The following is a 20675-nucleotide window of genomic DNA, read 5'->3' as shown; positions in this document are numbered from 1 at the left end:
AGGCCTGTGTTGGGGCAGGAGTAAGAAATCTCTAAGCCTCTTTTTAGAATCAGAGTAATTCTAGCTTTCCCAATGAAAATGCTCCCTATGAGTATGCAAGATTTCACCAAAAGAAAAATTCTCTGGGGGAGAAGCAGAGGGAATAGAGTCCTCTGCATCAGAATCCTCATAGGTAGATAAGGGTAAATCCTGGTCATCAGAGGAGACAAAGTTCAGAATCCTGGTCAGAAGTATCATAAGCAAACTCAGTCCTAGGTCTCTTAGAGGGGGAAGGTTGGCTTCCCCGATCAAAGTAATAAGGTCTTCAGCCATTCTTATCATTTGTTTTTTAGGCATAGAGGCCTGACCATGCGGTCTGGACGTCGGTTTCCTAGGCATGGTTCAAGATTTAGGCCTTGAAGAAGAAGATGGCGTCCGTTTAATATGCAAGTCAGTAGGCCTGAATACACCCCCAGAAGCTGGTGCCTGCACAGTGGCTCCGGACCCATCCAAGGTAGAGACATCTGCAGGTTCCACAGTTGAAGCATTTCGCAGCATACCGAACTCCGAGGGTCTCAGTAGAGGCCTGCGAATCTGAAGTAGCGGGTATCAGGGGCTGTGAAAGTGCCTCACTGAGTACCGGTGAACTGGCGACTAGCTTAGAAGCGTCGTCGGGAGCTTTGGACCTATACGGCCTGTCTCGGTCTTTATCTTTGTGTTTTTTCGGAATGTCGGTAGTCTGGTGGCTTACCGAAGACATATCTGGATAATTGAACCGAGCACCAAAATATTTAGAAGCGAAAATATACCGACGATGAAAAGTTTGTGGTTTAAATAAGGCACAAAACCAACAGCGACGTACATCATGGTCAGGGCCTAGGCAAGGAATACAGTACGAATGAAAATCTTTATGAGGTATTTGCTTTCCACAAGAAATACAATTATTGACTTTTACTGACATCAGTTTAGAGCAAGAGAAAGTTTCCCCAGCGGGGTACTTAGCTTTAGTTGAAGACTTCGGTTCTGAAACTCGAAAATGAAAATTTCAGGAGTTGGCCGACCGGCACTTGCGAACTGCTTCTGCTTCGGGCACTGCATGGCAAGAAAGACTGATGCAATGGTGTCGGCTGCATGCTTTACACCCCTGACTACCTGACGTCACGGAAGATGAGACAGCAACTGACGCAGGACCCAAGACTTTGATAATCAGGCCGACTGAGGGCTATTGCAAACAGATAACCCAAATGTGATAACTGCAACAGTGAAACACGAAGAACATCTGCCCATCCACAGGCTGTCCCTAACACAGCAGTGAAGACTTCTAAGGGGTCTCTGTGGTAACTGGCAAATTTAGAGAATTCCCTGGTACTAGAAGGGGCAAAACTGATTCATGAGGACAGTTTTTTAGATGCAGATGACGCAGCTCTTTCTGTCGTGGGATTGGTCACGTCTAGCAAAGGAATGTGGTGGAGGTTGCTCAAAGGGGTCCCCACAGCAGTCCACAAGAAGCCCTCCACAGGGGTAAGAGCTTGCTTTTGCTTTAGGAGGTCACTCAAGAGGTCCTAGGCAGGCTGGATGAGAGTACAGCCCCCAAAAAGTTGAAATCCAGCACACTACTCCTGAGCTCCTCCTTTATGAAGGACAGTCCTGCATAAGATCACAAACAAGCCTGCAACCTTAGTCAAAGCATTAGCAAGTTCAAACTTACAATGAAAAACTTTTTTATTTTATTATATTCACAGTGAATGGGTCTCACAAAGGTACTACTGGAGCTCAGACTCAAATGTCTTCAAACTTTACCCTGCACCTTCTTAACTACTGGGAAAGATGAGAGGATGAGCCGAGTGTCCCAAGGTCCAACATGTCAGCAGAGTAAACAATACTGATAAATCTGTACAAAGCTCTGGCCTTTTTTTACAGCAAAGTGACAAAAATGTACTGGTCTCAGGCACCTATGAAGGACCAAAATGGTCATAAAGGAGCCAGCACTAGTGTCTCTTAATGAGATAGCCTGCTCGTTCAGTGGCTTAAAACACTAATTGGGGAGAATTACAGTGAGTTTAAGCTACTTTGAGGACTCCAATGGGGATGGTCAATGGCTTCTCAGGTTTCTTCCTCAGATACTCTTTCACATGCTTTTGGTGAGGGAGGGGAAAAAGGGCTAAAAGGATGATTAAGCCACTCCTCAACAGCCTGAGCGTGTCTCTCAAAGTCAGGGGTCATCCAGAGAAGATGTGAAGTGGGGCAGACTCATCCCTGCCCAGATTGAAGCCCTGGGTCCCACAGCAGCCTTACAGGATCCTGGGAGTGAAGGACATCTCTGCTACCTGGAGGTGTGAGCTCACACAGAGGTAAGAATGTGATACAGCAGCATATGACATTAGGAATCTGGAACCTGCAATGGCTTGCATAACAGCTAAAGCAGCATAGTGTGAGAACTCTTCAAAGCTTATTACAGTCTTTGGACCAAATTCCCATAAATTACACATTTAACCACCTGCAACTCAGACTGCTACCAGACATCAAACATCTGTCTGAATTTCAGGTCCTGTGACATGAGTCTTGGTTCTAAAGCACCACATAAACCCTCCTCTTCAGGGTAGGTCTGGTGGTCCCGTTAAGGAGAGGAGTTTGTGGGTCCAAGTACTATGATCTATGATTGGACAACTGAAGAGACTTCTCCCTATGACCAGGCTGCCTACCACGAGGTTCCCGATAATCATCCAAAAAAAAGGATAGTGCAAGACCCCGAAGATGCATCCCAAAGTGAGAAATAAGGGCGTGCCTCCCTTGATCACAAGTTCCACAACTAATACCAATGACTGGTTTGGGCTCAAACTCTTGCTAATTAAGGGTGAGCTGGCTGAATACTTGAATTAACCTGAAAGACATCCTGGCTTCAGAGTAACTGTCCTTTAGGCAGTACTCCAACATCTGTCTGGAGCAAAGAGGAGGACCGTCTACTCAGCCACCATGAAAACTGCGACAAACTGGTGCCAAATTTGCAAATTATGCAAATAACTTTTACCATCTTCCACAGCTACTAATCAGGCTGCCCTTTGGCACTTCCTAACCTCAACATTTTCCACAATTCCTTAGCAAAATAAGCAATGCTGATCCAGATCTTGGCTGGTAATTCCACAGTGACACAGATGCTTATAACAGTGCTTAGGGATGCAAGCAAATGAATGTAATGATGACAGCAAAGAGCTATACATGGACTGAGCATACTAGACCTACAAAACAGTCCTTCACTGGTGACAGCAAATATCAATATCTGACTTGAGCAAAAAAAAACAGCCATATTTCAGTGATGAGTGCAGTAACAGAGCTGCACCACTATGTCACGTGAATTGCATGGGAATACAGACATCCACAAATGTGATATTCTATTGAAAAAAAAAATGTCAACTGCCAGAAATGCATAAACCAACCAAGGAGGGACCCTGATTTTTGACATATCAAGCACTAGTCTACAGATCCTCAAAATGCAATGCAATGTAAGTTTGTTTGCATGGCAATGATATAGGTACTTGCAATAAAACACACAACCTATACCTTTAAGATTTTACAATAGATCAACCAGTAAAGCAATGCAGTGCCAGCTCTCTCAGCTTTATTACACTTACCAAACGTAAAGTATTACAGGTTAGCTATTTAATGTAGCTTCCTTATGTTTATGGTAAAAAATGGTGCAAACAAAAAATCTGAATAAGGTTTTAGTTCCACAGAAGCACAGACCAGAGGTAAAGCCTCTCAGGAAAAAAAAAAATATATGAGTCACAATTACACACTGGCTGAAACAATAACAGAACTTATGCCTACCATTTCTTTAACACCAGCACAAACAATGTATACTTGTGACACTGAATGGGGTGAAGCTAAATCCAAGAGAGATGACAGTTCTGTTCTGTCAAGGTTGGCTCTCGTAAGTCTACAGATTCATATATAGACACAGAAGAGTGTATCAACCGTAGATTGCACCGAGAGTCTAACTGAGTTTCAATTAAAACCTGCCTTAACTGCTTCACAAACATGCTTAGCTTAAATCTACATCATTACCACCCATAAAACGTCTCATGGCTTAAGCATTTGAACCCTGTGAATGACAGGATAATGCCTGAAAGCATTACTGACATCTCAACTACTATAATGTCTTGTGCAAGTTAGCATCAGTTACAGTTGGTACAGAATCTGCAGCTCATCTGTTTAATAGGTCTTTTTCTATATACACTTCCCTTTCATACAGCTGTTGGTAAGTTGCTTGGTCTCATTCATGGTTATACTCAATCTTGATATCTGTTTTATTTTATTCTGGGCAACACAGGCATCTGACACTATCTTAACAAGCAGTGGGAATAAGGAAAAGAAACATTTCTGAGGAGGATGTCAGTCAATCATAAGATCTGAATATGCGCAACTACTCATGCATGGCACACACAGTATGCATACCTAATGGCAATTTAGAGGACAGTCAAATCAACTACTGGCATACTTTTGGGATGTGGGAGAAAAATACATGGCAAAAACCTATGTGTACACAGGTAGGGCATAGTCAATGAAAAGGCAGCACCCCCTCCCCATCCATGAAATGAACAAAAGAACCAAGAGAAGAGGCAGCAAAATTAATCAGTACACTTCTGTGCTACTTGCAAGACAAGCTTATATTAACAACCTTGAGTCTGTCACTGACTGTATTTCATTATCTGAAGAACTTTTATGGTACATAACCTCAATATATCTGATGAAAATTGGGGTTGCTGAACATACCATGGACATGTCTAAGACTACAATCTTTTTCTTCCTCTGTCTCCACTTTTTGGAATTCTCAGTTTAGATTAGAGCCTGCAAGCTCTCTGGCCCCAAAACTAATTAGCTACTTACTTTCTAGAAAGCATACATCTCTTACTTATTTATAATTTAATATGCTGTTTACCTGCCATTAGGATGTTGGTTTTATATTTCTAATTATATGCACAAGAGATTTTCTGAGTTTAACATTCTTTGTGTGCCCCAAAAACAAAAACGCCACAGTACAAGCAAGGTTTATTTAAATGATCTTCACTTTTGGTTTGGGGAGGCAATGATTTAATCAATAATATTTAACACTCGGTGACTGAACCATGTCAAAACACATGCAATACTCAGGTGCCCTGAGAAACTATTCCCAAACACTACCACCCAGTTCACAGTAACGAAAATTTCTAAAGGAAAACTATACAGAAGCTCACTTTTTATATACTACAAAATACTACAAAAAATTGCCTAGTTATTTAGGTATAAATCACAAGCAACTAACAACCCAACCAAAAATTATTTTCAAATGGACAGACATCTTTCAACTGATAAGCAATTCAATCAACAGACAACAGCTCTAGTCCCCAAGCTATTAGCATACAGACAGGCACTCTGTACAGTCTACAACCAATAAATCAAAAGAGAATGTAAAATCAAAATTCCTTACCTTCCTTCATATTCGCAAATCGTTCCTTTAGCTGGTGGTCCACCTCTGGACCAAAGGCAAAATTGTTGACAAAAATAACGCTGCAAAATTAAATGTTCACTGTCACATATGTGCAATGCAAAGAAGCTGACATTATTACATGTTTAGAAATTGAACATTAATTTGTAGTCTGCCTCCATTTTCTAAGTTAAGTTAGATAATCTTTAATCAAACATCACACTAAACAGGATGTAAAACACTTTCAGCTTCCACATACTCAGCAATCTTGAATGCCTGAATTATTTCACAGTCCTGTGTTTAATCACATTACTTACTTCCTGAAGTATTACATTATACAAAGGTAACATCCAGCAGCTATTCATATGGATTTAGCCAGAAAGTTAACGTTATAAACATATTTGCTTACTTGAATGCTCTGCCATTCCCCAAGTTAAGAAATTTACACATCCTAAATGCAACTCGCTCCTATGATTTTAGGAAACATACATATAATCTGCAACATACTGCTAGAAAGTGGCTGCTTCCTAGTAAGCCCAAATAGTATGCTTTACCAAATGGTAGTTGAACTGTATGACAATTTAAACCAACTTCATGGTATACAGGGAAAACGCCCTGGAAATGATCCAGATCTGAGATTAGTCAGTGGTCTGGATACTGGAGAAGCCAATAACAGACTGGCGAATAAGCGAGTAATTCAGGTTTGCCCATTCTGGGGGAAGGAAGGCAGGCTGGTCCACTGGACTACCAGCATTTACAGGAAAGAAAGGTGTACAAGCAGGGAGCAGTGTGGGCAGTACCTATGTGCTTGGTTTCTACAATGTAATTCATGGCAACCTTCAGTGGTGCATGTGTGGGAGTATGTACCCATCAGAGGAAAGGAAAGGCAAAGTGGGCATTTGTGGTGATGGGAGGGCACAGTAAGCATCTTGTATCTGGGGTGAAGTTAAGATTACTAGAGAATCCTTCTCTTCACAAAGAAAAAAGGGGAAAAAAACACATGTTGCTTGGACTGTCATGTGGTTGCTGTATAGCTCTGGCATGGGGACAGGTACAGGCAAAAAAAAAAGTCCTTCACGCTAAGTGAAGACCAAAAAAAAAAAAAAAAAATTAACAGATGTGGCTCCGCTTTGCGATTTATGACTGGCCTGTATGCCAGTATACGAGCCAATCAAAAATCAAAAAGTGAAGCCTGTATCGCCAGGATTTGAAAAGACAGTGTGGGACTTGGGACTGGGCTACTGATCTTGGGACAGTCCCGCTCAAATAGGGACGTCTGGCAAACCTGCACAGGTTCAACTAGGGCCCAACTTAAAGCATGCTTCTACCCCAGTACAGCAAGACACTTGGGCCACTGAAACAAGGGTGGACCCCTGAGAAAACAAAAGTAGGCTTGTGGCTGATGGAAAGAGGGACTAATCTAGTCATGTCTGCCTGCTTGAATACTGCTAACTAGGATGCCCCTGCCCAGCCATTTAAGAATGAGTTGCTGTAAGGCTAACATCCTCTGGAAGGCCAGTGTCTCTCTTACAGCATGATACAGGGTGCAAACTGCAGTCATGGGTGGGGAAATGAAAGACTAAATGTCTAGCAATACGTTGATGGTTAGCAGGAATAAGGGGCAAAAGGCACACAGACAATATATCACATAACAATGTAGTGTGATACTTGAACGTGATGCTAACTCTTACAAGCTGTCACAAAACAGGAAGTTATTAGAAACTATTTGTAAATGTGCATATAGTGAGCATTCCTGGATACAACCAGGTCCCATTTGCATATCATACATACAGTCAGGAGTTACTCTGGAGAGGTTTAAGTGCTACGTCTCTCATTCCTTTATGCAAAAAAATATACACAGAAGCCATAATGTAATTAAGCAAACAAAATTTCACAGGCATGTAACACCTTTTCACATTAAGTAACAAAATCTGAGAGGTTAAAATATTCTGCAAGTATTACAGTTAAATAATCTACCCGAATTCCTCCATAGCAAACAAGTGTATTTAAAAGGTCAGTCTACCATGCCAATCATTTCCTTTCGACATCTACACTGAGAAATAATAATGGAAATATTTTCTGGTTGCTTCCTGAAGTAAAAACATTGAAGATACAATAATCAGAAGAAGTGGGCCCACATCTGCCCAGCCCTACTATCATAACAGACCTTCAAGGACAGGTTGGTCAGCAGGTAATGCAAACAGCACCTCTGTCACAGATGGGTGGATTCCAAGGTATATTTTCCCATCACTATCAGGCATGACCTGACACTGCTGTAAAAATATGTAAAAGGGTCAGGCAGAGATCGCTGAAACCAGTGTCAGAAGAAGACGACTTAACAACTTGAAGTTGCCCACATAATTGCAACGGAAGAGCCAGACATTGTCAAGCCAATGCCTGCCACCTTGGCACCCCCACTGGCTGCGTTATGGCACAAAAAAGTGATGTGATGTTGAAAATGGTATTCATGGTGGTCTGCAGTTGTCTGGTAGACTCCTGAGTCATAAGCTATCTGAAAAAATTCACAGCTTGTTTAGCTAGGTCACTTTGGAATATAACCATGTGGTTAAATAGTTTAATCACCTTCACAGCAAAGGTACAGGCACATCATCTCATCCAGTCTTTCACCCTGGGCTCTCCACATCAGGGAGATGGACAGTGGGTGATACACAAGTGAGCTCTCTTTCTGTGGCTGCTGCAACAATCATCAAATTCACTACAGGACGTTAAACCAGTACGGTCTATATTTAGGAGGATATAACATCTTGTCTGGTTTCTCTGGAACAGCTTTAGACAACTTGTTCTGGCAATGGAGATCAACTTTTTGAGGCAGTCTGAAAGAGGAACCACACAGAAGGTTGAAGCAGATCCATAAGCCTCAAAGGGCACTCCCTCTTATTGAGAGGGTGGGTCCAATGGCCAAAATCATCCTTTGTTTCATAAATTCAAGGACACTGTCAAATGTGACATCTTCTGGAGGGGATCAGTCAGACGATCTGTTTTATCTAAGTCAGTATCTTAGATTAAAGGGAGTCTGTGTGTTTCCTTTTACACATTTTCTTCCTCAGGATTTCAGTCTGTGACTGCTCGAAATCCAAGAAAAGTGACATCGCTCTATCACTGAAGGATATGGCTCTGCTCTATCTGTGAGAACCATGACGAATGGGTGGAATCACTAATGGAAATAATCTAGGGGTGAAGTAAATGTTGTTGGGGGGGGGGCAAGAAGAAGTCATCATCTTCCACATAACCTCCAAGGTGAATCTGGAGTCCTCCTGCATCAAGGGTCCACACCTTGAAATGAGTCCTCTTCTGCAAAGGCAGAGTTGGGTGGCACCAAGAAGTGAAGCCCCAATACCAAGGAACTGAATGGTTTGAATGTAGTGGACTCTGGCAATCGAAAAATGTTACATGTAAGTTGTACTCTCAGACTGCAGCAAGGACTCGTCTCTGATCCCTTGAGTCTGAAATTTGTTTGATGATGGGGCTTGCACTGAATAAGTCAGATCTGAAGCTACTGGCAATGGAGCAGAGATGGTTGATGGCACCAAAGATAGAGGATCTGGGTGGAAAATTGGCTCTGAATCCACCAATGCAGAAACTGGCACCAGGGAAGGAGCTAAAAGGTGTGTGTGTGTGTGTGTGGGGGGCTGCCTGATCCATCCTAGTACTCGAGGAGATGTTCAGTTCCATTTGCGTGGTCAGGAAAAACCCTCTTCACAGGTTCCCAATCATCTCTGAGTTGACCGCATGGACTTCAGGGAAGAAACAGGAGGGCGACTGAAGGAAACAGAACAGGACAGCTCTCTCAGATGACTGTCTACTGACGGTCTTGGCTGGAGACCCATCTCTCATTACAACAGTCACTAAGATAGGCAACTTTTACTTTGGTGCCAAAGGAGGGAAAAGCCTCTCTTCATGGAGTTTTACGAGGAGAAGTGGGAAGCCTGGTCATTATTTCTTCTCTTTCTACCCCTCCCTATCCTTGCCTTTGTCTTTTTTTTCCCCAGTTCTTTCTGTTCGATCAGAAGGAATAAGCACTTTCAAAATAAGTTTGGTTATTCTATCCAGTAAAGAATAGGGCCCAAACCCTTTACAGATACAGCACTCTACATCGATGTGTTCTAGATCCAGACAAACCACACACATTTTACGTGCATCCTGAAGACAAAAACACTACAAAAATATCAACAGCAACATCAAGAACTAACTGTAATAAGACATAATGCTAAAGCACCTAAGAATCTTTTTTTTTAAATAGAGCACTAAATACAGAAAAATCTGAAGAAATGGTGTTAGGCAACTGCCTCAGTACCCTGAGCTGACGCACTAATAAAAACATTCATTAACAATCTTTACATCAAAGTATGCCTAGCAATATCAGAAAAATGGCAGAGAAGCAAGAATCAACTAACATTATCAGAACTTAGAAAATGTACTAAAGAGCAATTAACTGAGTCTGGAATTGCAATTCTATTGCTAAAATGGCAAACCAGATCTGAAAAGGGAGGTTCAAAGGGGATTATAGGAAAGTCTGCAGGAGTTCGAGGCAGTGGAGCACTAGGAATGGCTGGATCGGATCTGAGGAGCAGCTTTGTACTAAACTACTGGACAGGACAGACAGATGAAACAGAATCACCAGGAGAAAAGTTCAGTGAAACAATATGGCCTGAAACTACTGGCTCAGGATAACTCCTCCTTCAGCAGTAAAGGTTCCCCACAGTGGAATCTCAAAGGCAAAACGGCTGTTGTTTAGTAATTTACCATGGGAACAGAGACTGCTCAGGGAATTACAATTACATTTCCACAAGAATAAATGTCTGGTAATTGCAAAACAAATTAAACTAAAAAAGGAAGAGGAATGTAGATTAGAAAGTTAAGGCATCCAGTTTAAGAAAATCATAGGAGGACTGTACCACTTCCCTGCTCAGCAGAGGCAGCCAATGAAAGAAATTTGGAAACCATTGCAAAATGAAAATGGGACAACTGACTTCCTAGAAAAAAATGCTCCTCTTCATTCTCTTTCACTTTTCTTCCTTATTGTTTTGCCTATTTATAACAGTTATCCCTTCCAAAGGAAAAGGAGAACAAAGACTGTTCCCATCGCAGATTTGATGCAGTAGGAGATAGTTTAAATTTAAAATGGGAAATAAAGGATAGGCAACTCACATGTCAAAGTTGGAAGTCAGTAGCATATTAATAAAATCTCAAAAATGGGACTATGGGCAGGCATATATCAAATGATGAAGATAAGTAGTAAAACACAAATATAATACGCATGTGTACATTCACACACGCATCTGTTAACACTATTTCTATATCAAATTTTAAAAAATGACAATGTTAAGCCACTGAATTATTTATGTGAACTACTTTTGCAACAATACAATCATAATGTACTGAAAACTGACAAATTCCTTAAAAAATCAATACATACATGCAAACTGATGTACACATTATGTTTTCACAGTCTGAAACTCATTTTACAGATTTTTGATGTCACACATCATCTTTTTAAACAGTGGTTATGACAATTCATATCTCTCAACTGTTCAGAATTATGTAGAATGTCCAGATTTTTGCCTCATATTTTTTTTTAATCTGTTTCTCATAAAATATATGGTTTTCTAGCAAATCATTGTGGATTGAAGTTAGCAAGAGATTCCCGTAAACTTTAATTGTTGCAAAGGTTATAAGACAACAAGATATGAAATTATGCAAAGCAGCCAACTTGCAATCTGGTTTGAAAAGGAAGAACATAGAATTTACAAAAGTGGACAAACAAAAAGTATGATAAGGTAATAAATGCAACTAACTATAAAACAATGTAAATATAAAACAGAAGCCCATTTAGTTGTATATTACGTGGACAAAACAAAAATGGAAAGGCAAATGGAAGCAATCATTGTATCGTATTGCAAATGTCTTCTGCTGGAAAAACTAATGAGACCACCTCTTCAGAGAATTATCTTCACTGTATCAACTAATGCATTCCCTACTTCTCATGCCTAACAGCACATGAATCTCCCACTGGCAAGTGTCATGCAAGATTCTAAGAAGGTGAATTCAGCTCATATCCCAGGGAACACCAGTTTAAAATAAATAAATATACGCGTAAAACACAGAGAAACAAGGACTCCAGGTGAAATGCAGTCTAAGCAGACAAAGGAATGGTAGCAGGGTACCGAGTACCAAATGCAGTCAGTCATCTCGATGACCAGTCTCTTCATAAGATACTCATCATAGCAGCAGATGACTGAAGTGACTTAGCCTTCAAAGGGGCACACCTAAAGGCTTATGGGTCCATACTTACAAAAACTGATAGTATATTTTTTGTACGTCTGAGACCAAATGGCTTAGTGGTTAAGATCTTCACCTCCCATGCACAAGGTTCAATCCTGACCTCCGACCAATGTCTGTTTGGAGTTTGCATGTTCTCCCCGTGTCTCCGTGGGGTTTCTCCCATGTCCGAAAAATATGCTGAGTGTTTCCATCTCAAACTCGCCAACGACTGGAGCTGTGGGCAGCAGCACAGACTCTACATGGTGCCCTATAGGGGGAAGAGATGTGCAGACCAACCGCTTTGGGCATTTACTGTGCTGTGCAGTATCCTCACGATAGGAGAACACGAATCAAAGACTGCGTGCCGTGGCAGGGCTAGCCACTCGACGGTGTAAAATATGGTTCTAGGTGATTCAGTCATGTTGATTAATGTCGTCAAAAATGGGCATGGGTAGTTACTGGTAATAAGTGGGTTGAGGACCCGATCTACTATGACCTGCGCCATGGACCCATGCTAATGGTAGGGGGTATATGTGCCCCTGTTATCCAAAGTGTGCCCACCATAAAGCCCTGCAGCCCTGGGTCAAATAAGCTACTGGCTGGCCGGTGTCAAGTTGCTCAGCCTGGGTTACTTGGGATAGCTCTGTTGAGAGAAAGCTGGACGTAAAACCAACCAACCTGCCAAACATGAACAGAGAATTGCTACGCTTAATGTAGGTTCACTGACAGGACACAGCTTGGAAGTGGATGACATGATGATATGGAGGAGGCTGGACATCCTATGTATCCAGAAGGCGATATGGAAGGGCAGTGCAGCAAAGCCACTTGACTTGGGATCCAGACTCTACTACTCAGTGGAGGGCAGGCTACAAATGGTGTAGGGATTGTGGTGAAAGACAGGCTTCAGAAGGCAGTAAGGGATATCATCCGAATTAATGACAGCCTCATGGCAGTCAGACTTCAGTGTAATGATAGGGCAGTATTCATAATCTCAGCCTATGCCCCACAGCAGGGTTGTGATAGTGAGGAAAAGAGTGCATTCAGACAGCAGTTGCAGGACCTACTAGATAAAGCAGGACAACATGAATTGGTGTAGACAATGGGTGACTTGAATGCACATATCGGGACAGACAGAACAGGATATGAGGACTGCCTGGGTCCACATGGGTGGGGCAACAGTAATAAAGAAGGAGAAGCCATTCTAGACTTCTGTCTAGCAAATGGTTTGATAGTAGCCAACACATGGTTCAGAAAGAGTCACAAGATCGCATAAAAGAGTAGTCAACATGCAACTCAGGTAGACCTCCTCCTAGTAAGGAAAATGCACTGGGGCAGAATCCATGATTGCAAAGTCATCCCCAGTGAAACAGTCGGTCCACAACATAAACCACTAGTTGCCACAATCAGCTGCAAGCAGTGGTCAGAGAAAGCTCTAAGGTCAACAGACACCAGGCTGAAGACCTGGAAGTTGACAGGAGAGAAAGTACAACAGTTCAAAGACTTACTCAGGGCTCTAGCACCCCAAAAAGAGGAGGAGGAAATAGGTGGAGTTGAAGAAGATTGGCAGTGTCTAAAAACAGCATGTGTTAGGACTACAGAAAAGATATGTGGCTGAGCCAGGTATGGAAATAAGGTAGATAAGGAAAGCTGGTGGTGGAATGCAAAAGTCCAGGAAGTCATCAAAAGAAAAACAGAGTGCAGGAAGAAGTGGGAGACCGAAAAGACTGACCAGGCTAGGAAGGGCTACTGGTTGGCTAACAAAGAAGCTAAGAAAGAAGTTGCAATTGCAAAGAATAGGGCATCGGAAGCACTGTATCAATTTCTGGAAAGAGACTCAGTAAGGGGCACAAAGAAACTATATAAGCTTGCAAGGCAAAGACAGAAAGATAAAGAAGATAGTCAGACACCCTTCGCAATGGATGCCAGCAACAACCTGCTCACCAGCCCAGAGGACATCAAAGGCAGATGGAAGGAGTATTTCCAGCAGCTTCTAAATGAAGAAAACTCCACATAAGCTGTACTGCCCCAGAAATGCCTACGATGAGAAAAGAAGAGGAGACCACCCTAGAAGAAGTAAGAACAGCACAAAGGAAGATAAAGTCAAGGAAAGCAGCAGGCTCAGATGAGGTCACAGCCGATATGATAAAGATGCTGGGTGAGATAGGGGAGAAATGGCTCCTGAGGGTACTAATAGCAGGGTGGAGAGAAAGGCGTATCCCAGATGACTGGTGAATAAGCATACTCGTGCCAGTGTACAAGAACAAAGGGGACATCTACAACTGTGGGCAATACAGAGGCATCAAACTCCTACCACATTGCATGAAAGTTCTGGAGAGGGTGACAGATAAACGGATACGCAGAGTAGAAGTATGTAAGATGGGAGATGAGCAGTTTGGATTCAGATCAGGACCCAGCACAACTGACCCAATGCTTGCAGTGAGACAGATACTTGAGAAGAAGCTAGCGATGAGGACAGAGTCCAACTGGGCATTCCTAGACTTGGAGAAAGCATATGACAAGGTCCCAAGAAAGCTGATCTGGGCAGTACTGCGGTGGTTTGATGTCCCAGAAACATTGGTAGAATTAGTGCAGACTATGTACAAGGACCCAATGACTCAAGTACGGACAGTGCTCGGCCTCACAGAGGGGTTCCCTGTGGGTGTGGGTGTATACCAGGGTTCATCTCTGAGCCCACTGCTGTTCATACTGGTGATGGACTACATTAGCAAACAGGTTGGTGGGGACAGATCAACAAAGCTGCTGTATGCAGACGATGTGGCAGTACAGGCAGACTCTGAGCTAGAACTTCAGCAAAGGATAGGAGAATGGAATGCAAATCTGAAGGAACATGGAATGAAACTAAGCACAGATAAGAAGGTGGTAATGGCAGCAAATTTGGGAAATCAGAAGAAGCTGAGAATAGAGATAGAAGGGACGATAGTGGAACAGGTAAACAGCTTCAAGTATCTGGGAGGAATAGTTGAAGAGAAGGGTAGTCTGAATGAAGAGGTCAAAGGTAGAATCAAAGGGGCTGCAGCCAACTGGCATAGAGTATCGGGTGTAGTCTAGGACAGAAGAATGCCAAGGAAGCTAAAATGTAAGGTGTACAAGACAGTGGTGCGACCAGTACTACTGTTTGGTACAGAAACCTGGGCAGTAAAGGCAAGAACAGTTGAAGAAGCTAGAGGTGATGGAAATGAAGCGTCTGAGAAAGGTGACAGGATGCCCACTGTGGGACAGACAAATAAATGAGGACGTAAGAGCAGAAGCCAAAGTAGCTCCAACTGCAGAAAAGATCAAAGAGAACAGATTACGGTGGTTTGGGCACGTGTAGAAAAGCAGAAGACAATCTGGTGAGGAAGATTTGGGACAGACAGGAAGAAGGTAAGAGGAAGCGAGGACTTCCAGCAAAGAGGTGGATGGATTGCGTGAAAGAAGATCTGCGACAGTTAGGCATGAGTGTTGAAGAAGGCAGGAGTGTGGCACTGAATCGAGAGAGTTGGCGACAGTTAACACGATACCTGGACCCCATGTAGAAAAAAATGGGAAAAAGGGGGCTGATGATGATGATGATAAAACCTATTTAGTGTCCCACTTAAAAAAAAAAAAGTTTCATCATCCTGGAAATGCTTTCCCCAAAGGAAATCTCTTCCAGTTGGGAGGCTGGTGATAATTTATCCTCATCATCTGAGGCCAGTTGTCTGGAGAGTGCATGTGGGAGGAACAGGTAAGAGTCCTAATCTGAATCAATTCCTCCCCTTCTGAGGAAGATTCATGCTATTTTTTCAAAGGTGAAAGGGAAGACATAAAGGAAAGGAGCTTCAAAGATAAGATGGCTTTATATAAGCCTTGAGAAAAATCTTGACATTCGTTCTTATGAGACATCTACTGAGGAGAGACATGTTTAGTTTTTTTTTTTTTTGGGCTTCTTCTTCGCTGGTATGTCTGCTCTAATAAAGCGCAGTGGTGCAGAACCTTGTCTGACCTTAAGTGAGACAGGTACTTCTTGTGTAACTACGATCTGAAGTATGCATTCTGACACTTCTGAAATAAACACCCTGACCCCCCCTTCACACTTGCTGTGGTACGAGATTAAGTCTGGTAAGATGTGCACGTGAGAAATAGCATACCAACCCTTTGGTGGGGTCATGGTAGCAGAAGTCTCAGTGGAGCCGGGATATACTGTGGATTCTTGTTGTATCTCAGCAGGTACATTTGAGTCAGAATGGGCAACGAAAGTATCTAGTTTCAGTTTTTTTTTTAAACTTATTTTTTGGAGCGAGCAAGATGTCCAACACTTAGGGTTCCACCATTTTGGAAAGAGTGAGTTTCTTGAGATGCTGGGTCTCCAAATGGGTATTAAAGGAAGCTAACTTGGTTCAAAAAGTCCTAGGGACAAGTGATTGGCATATTCTAAAACTTCTATAATTGTATTAAGCAAACAAACACTAACCGTGGTGACCTTTATAAGGAACCTGCCTTCCACAGTCATACTTTTCTCTCTTAACTGAGATTAACAAACCTTTATATTTATCAGACCAAACCTTGGCAGTGGTAACAGCACAATGCTGTATTCAGTCCAACGATACTGAAGGTTCTGGGTTTTGATTGGCCACAAGATAGTCTGAGGATGCTATGCTTGTACATCTGCTTACATACCCCTATACCTACAGGCTGTGGTCATACACTGGACATAAGGAGCTTCAAGAAGGTTATCTGGCTTTTGCACCCTGGTCAGATGTTAGGTTACCCTCAGCAGGACAATTCACAACTACTGGCATTCTGCAACAGTGATACAAAAAAGGACATCATTAGTTCTAGCCCCTATCAATATTTTTTGACAGAAAAGAAAAACTTTTCTTCACGCAAGTTGATAAAGTGAAAGGTTTTCCCCAGTGGGGTACTTCCCAGGCTTGGTGAAGGGCTAGCTGACCAGTGACTGCTCAAAGCCTGCAGGGCAAGGCCAAGGAAGTCACTGTTCCACTACATTCAGCATCAATCAGACCTATCATTGACTACAATGCCCCCTTTGGTATGTACCCAACAAGGCATATCCAACAATTAGAATGTCCATAAAGGTTCCTCACTAAAAGAATACAGGGAGTAAGTAACATGTCCTATGCAGACCACCTCAAGGCTCTATCCCTGTAATCTGTCTCCTACAGGCTGCTGATGGAAGATCTAGAACTGGCATACAAGGCATTGTCAAACCTCATCTTTATGGACCTCCTGCATATCCTCAAAACGACCAGCACCAAAATTACCTGTTCTAAAGATTTAAACTTGCCACTAATATAAAAGGACTTGCTGGAGAGACAAGTATAGTTTCCAGAGACTACCCCTTCTCTGGAACTAGCTCCCCATTCGTGTGAAGCAGAGTTCACCCCAACCAAATTCAAGTGCAACTTGAACAATCGGATGAGGAACAGAAAATTCATCCCTTGTTTGGCACACGTCTCTAATGTACACAGGCAGCCTGTAAATGGTTCACTTCCCATGCCCCTGCTTGCACTCACCAAGGGTAGAAGAACTTGTAAGAGACTTGGGATGTATGGCTAGGCTTAAAAAGGCCAATGTGGTTGTTAGCCTAGTAAACAACTATGAACAGTGCACTTTAGCAAGAAATTCTGAAGTTTTGATGTTATAACCACTGATTTTGTACTGCAGGATATAACCCATATAGCTTAGGCTACTGCTACAGGTGTCTAACGATGGAACATATACGATAATGCAACTGCACAATGGAGACTACTGAATTTTGATACAATAATCTTAAACATTTTTCAATTATCATACATTCAACTAAGAGCTTCGTAAACATTTTCAAATGTGGAATTTTCTTACAAAAAAATCAGAGAATTGATCCTATGAATGGTGTGAGACAGTGTTTTAGAAACAAGGTCAGTTCTCTACTACTTACAATATGGGTGCACGTGAAATCTATTCACTAGTCTATGGTCCTGCATAAATCTAAAAGCCCAAGCATACACTTAATTTATATTTTCAGAATGATAATCTCCTAGCTTCTCTTACTTTTAATAAAAACAAATTCATCCATTTTTTAAACTTGCAGAGTAATTAAATATGTCAGCCTTGTGATCTTTGGAAGAAATTCTTTGGGCTCGCTCTATTTAATGAATTAACCATTTTGAACTTGTATTGCAATAATCACATTAACATTGCATTTCTTCTCCAAGTAACAAATTAATTAATTATATTTCTAAAAGATACCAAAGAGTAGCATCAAACTCAAGATATGGTCTTACACAATTAACAAATGCTGGCAATAAAATGCCTGAACTGTTTTACAGAAAAACAGGCTAAAAACTGAACCCAATAATCTACTTGCTTTTAGTATGATGTCACTATAATATGCCACATAAATTTGTTATCTACCACTATTTATTTGTTTGTGCAGCAATCTCCACTGTCCAAATAATTAGGTATAAATGGTATTTAAAAAGTATAGTTATTATACAGAATGTATAATTTCATTTTTGAAATGTTAAATTACATTATTTCTCCACTGGTTCATTTAAACATTACTTCAAATATTAATGCTTGATAGAGAGGCTTTAGCATTAAACCCCATATTTAAAATATTTAAATCAGACACATGTTTGGTGTACCAAGCATCTCAAAGAAATAGTATCTCTATTATAAAGTAACGCTGGTCCTGAAACTGAGGGCTGCAGAAAGGACAGTTGTATTAGGAGGTTAGCTTAATTGCAGATGTTCAAGTATACTCACTGCTGCAGTCCTGACTTTTGGAATTCCTACCAGCAGAAACCCAACACTTTGACAGCTCTTCATTCTTGGCTTGACAGTCATATTTGTAATATAAAGAGAAGTCAACTGTCACCATCTTTTTTGCCCTGACAAAAAGAATCTTCTGCAAAACTGGCACAGTACAACTCACACCGAGGAACCCAACCATAATGCATCTGAAACAGAACCAGAACACCCCCCCCCCCGCCAAATTGGCTCTGCAGTCTGCTGCTAAACCATAAGGAGGGAAGATGTGTTGCTCTATGGGCTAGACAGCAAAGGTTATGAAGGGTAACTTCAGTACATAATCAAACCAATTTATAATAAAAGAAAAGAGGAGGATGGTGGGAGGAAATCTGTACTGCTGGACATACTTGATCAACAATTACACTAGGTTCTTGGCACAACTGTAATATGTTTTTCATAATTTACAGAATAAAGGGTAGCTGGCCTGAGAGGAGGCGAGGTCCTGCAGAATGGCTTTGGAAAAGGCTGCACTAACATAACTGCTCGGGTTATAATGTTTTGATAGCCATATTTTTGCCGCCAGTACAGACTAAATGCCAACCCTTCTCAGGAAAGTGGACATCACTGCAGTGATGCTTGCAGAAGAGGCCCTAAACCATGGCCTGGAAATGTCTTGCCATAAAGAGAGTAACAAAAGCAGATGCAATGTGCTATCCACTTTGATATGTTTAGTTTGTTCACAGGCTTACTCTCTCAGCTCTTATCAAAAGAGATAAATAACTGTGCAGACTTCCTGAAATCTCAATTGCCTGTGTACATCTAGCGAGTTCAAGCTTCTTCCACCCTGACTGTGTGGTGATGGGAAAAACACAGAAAGATAACAGCTTAGTTCAGAGACAATTCTGTCATCACCAGAGCCATGAAGGAAGGGTAAGTCCTCAGGGTGACACTTGCATTGTAAAATAGAAAGGGACCTGTATACAAGGGCCTGTAGCTCTCAAATTCTTCTAGCACAGATTAGTACTCCCAACAATACAATTCCAATTCTGAAGTTTTAGGGTGCAAGCAAATGGCTCAAAAGAGAGGCAAGGTGAGCTTTTCCAATACATAGGTCAAGTCCCATGGTAGAGTAATTTATAAGCATACAGAAAAATTTAAATGAAGCATACAAAGTGTGAGACTCAATAATGATCCAAAATGTTTTTACAGAGATTTGAGAATGAAAACGATAGCAACACCATCTAAAAAGAAGAAATCAATACATTTTAGAAAAGTGCTTATGAATATCCAGTTGAACAAATAAATTCACTGAGTACACAGAAGAGGTAAAAGGAGGAGTTCAAGTTAACAGATGATAGAAATGCAACTGCCAGAGAAACTAAGGCAGAATTATAAAAGGCTACTGAAATGGAAAACCCCAGGTCCAGATGAAGAACTCCGTTTCCAGTTAGCCTGAGTAAAAATTACTTATATGCACATCCTAGACAAACACAAACCTAAGTGAGAACAGGAAAAATTATACTCCTCCATTAAAAACAAACATGCAAGCCATACTAAAAACTGCAGACAAATAACTTGCCTTCCAACATATGACAGCATTCCAAATTCATGGAAGGTTTACAGTTGTATAAAATACACCAAGTACTGATAAACTGCATATCACCCGCGGTGGTGGTGCTGCGGTAGCTTTGTCGCCTCACAGTAAGACGCTGTCTGGTTCGACTCTCAGCTAGAGCGTCTTCTGTGTGGAGACATGCGTGAATGGGCGTACCTTCGTTAAAGGTTGTGCGTCAGGGCTGGTAACTCTGCACGTAAAAATCAACTACCAATCATTAGCGGACCAGAGTTCCGCTGTGGTGACCCCTAACCTGGAAAAGCCGAAAGACGCAACAACAACTGATAAACTGCATATCAATGACTATGAAACAGTAGCAAACCACTTCACAACAGAGTCATCATAAAAAGCAAATTACCATTCCAGAGATAAAACTCCAAAGTGAAAACTCCAGGGTGATTCTTGGGAATACTCCAAGGTGATTCTTTGTCACCACTGTTTTACTGCACCTTAGCTCATTAAGCTGCTTACTTTGCAGACTAGACTGACAACAGTTGTGTAAAATCTTACCATAACCATAGATGTCCTTCTCTTCCATGTTGCAGTATTCTAGCTATGGGATTTCCTGCCATCAGGTGACTCATACGTCAGCTCCTATAAAAA

General features: G+C 41.6%; 1 protein-coding gene across 1 annotated transcript in view; it reads right to left on the bottom strand.

Annotated features, from left to right (window-relative positions):
- The window catches only part of LOC122787868 (histone-lysine N-methyltransferase, H3 lysine-79 specific-like), a 2114473-nt gene that overhangs the window by 1373889 nt on the left and 719909 nt on the right, over positions 1-20675 (bottom strand). Inside the window, exon 9 of the mRNA XM_044054784.1 lies at positions 5444-5523. Within this exon, the coding sequence (XP_043910719.1) occupies positions 5444-5523 (80 nt within the window). The remainder of the gene's footprint in view (positions 1-5443; positions 5524-20675) is intronic.

Source organism: Protopterus annectens, chromosome 13.part0, assembly GCF_019279795.1.
Source record: "Protopterus annectens isolate FY-2018-M chromosome 13.part0, PAN1.0, whole genome shotgun sequence".
NCBI lineage: Eukaryota > Metazoa > Chordata > Ceratodontiformes > Protopteridae > Protopterus > Protopterus annectens.
This window is presented reverse-complemented; position numbering and strand designations above follow the sequence as displayed.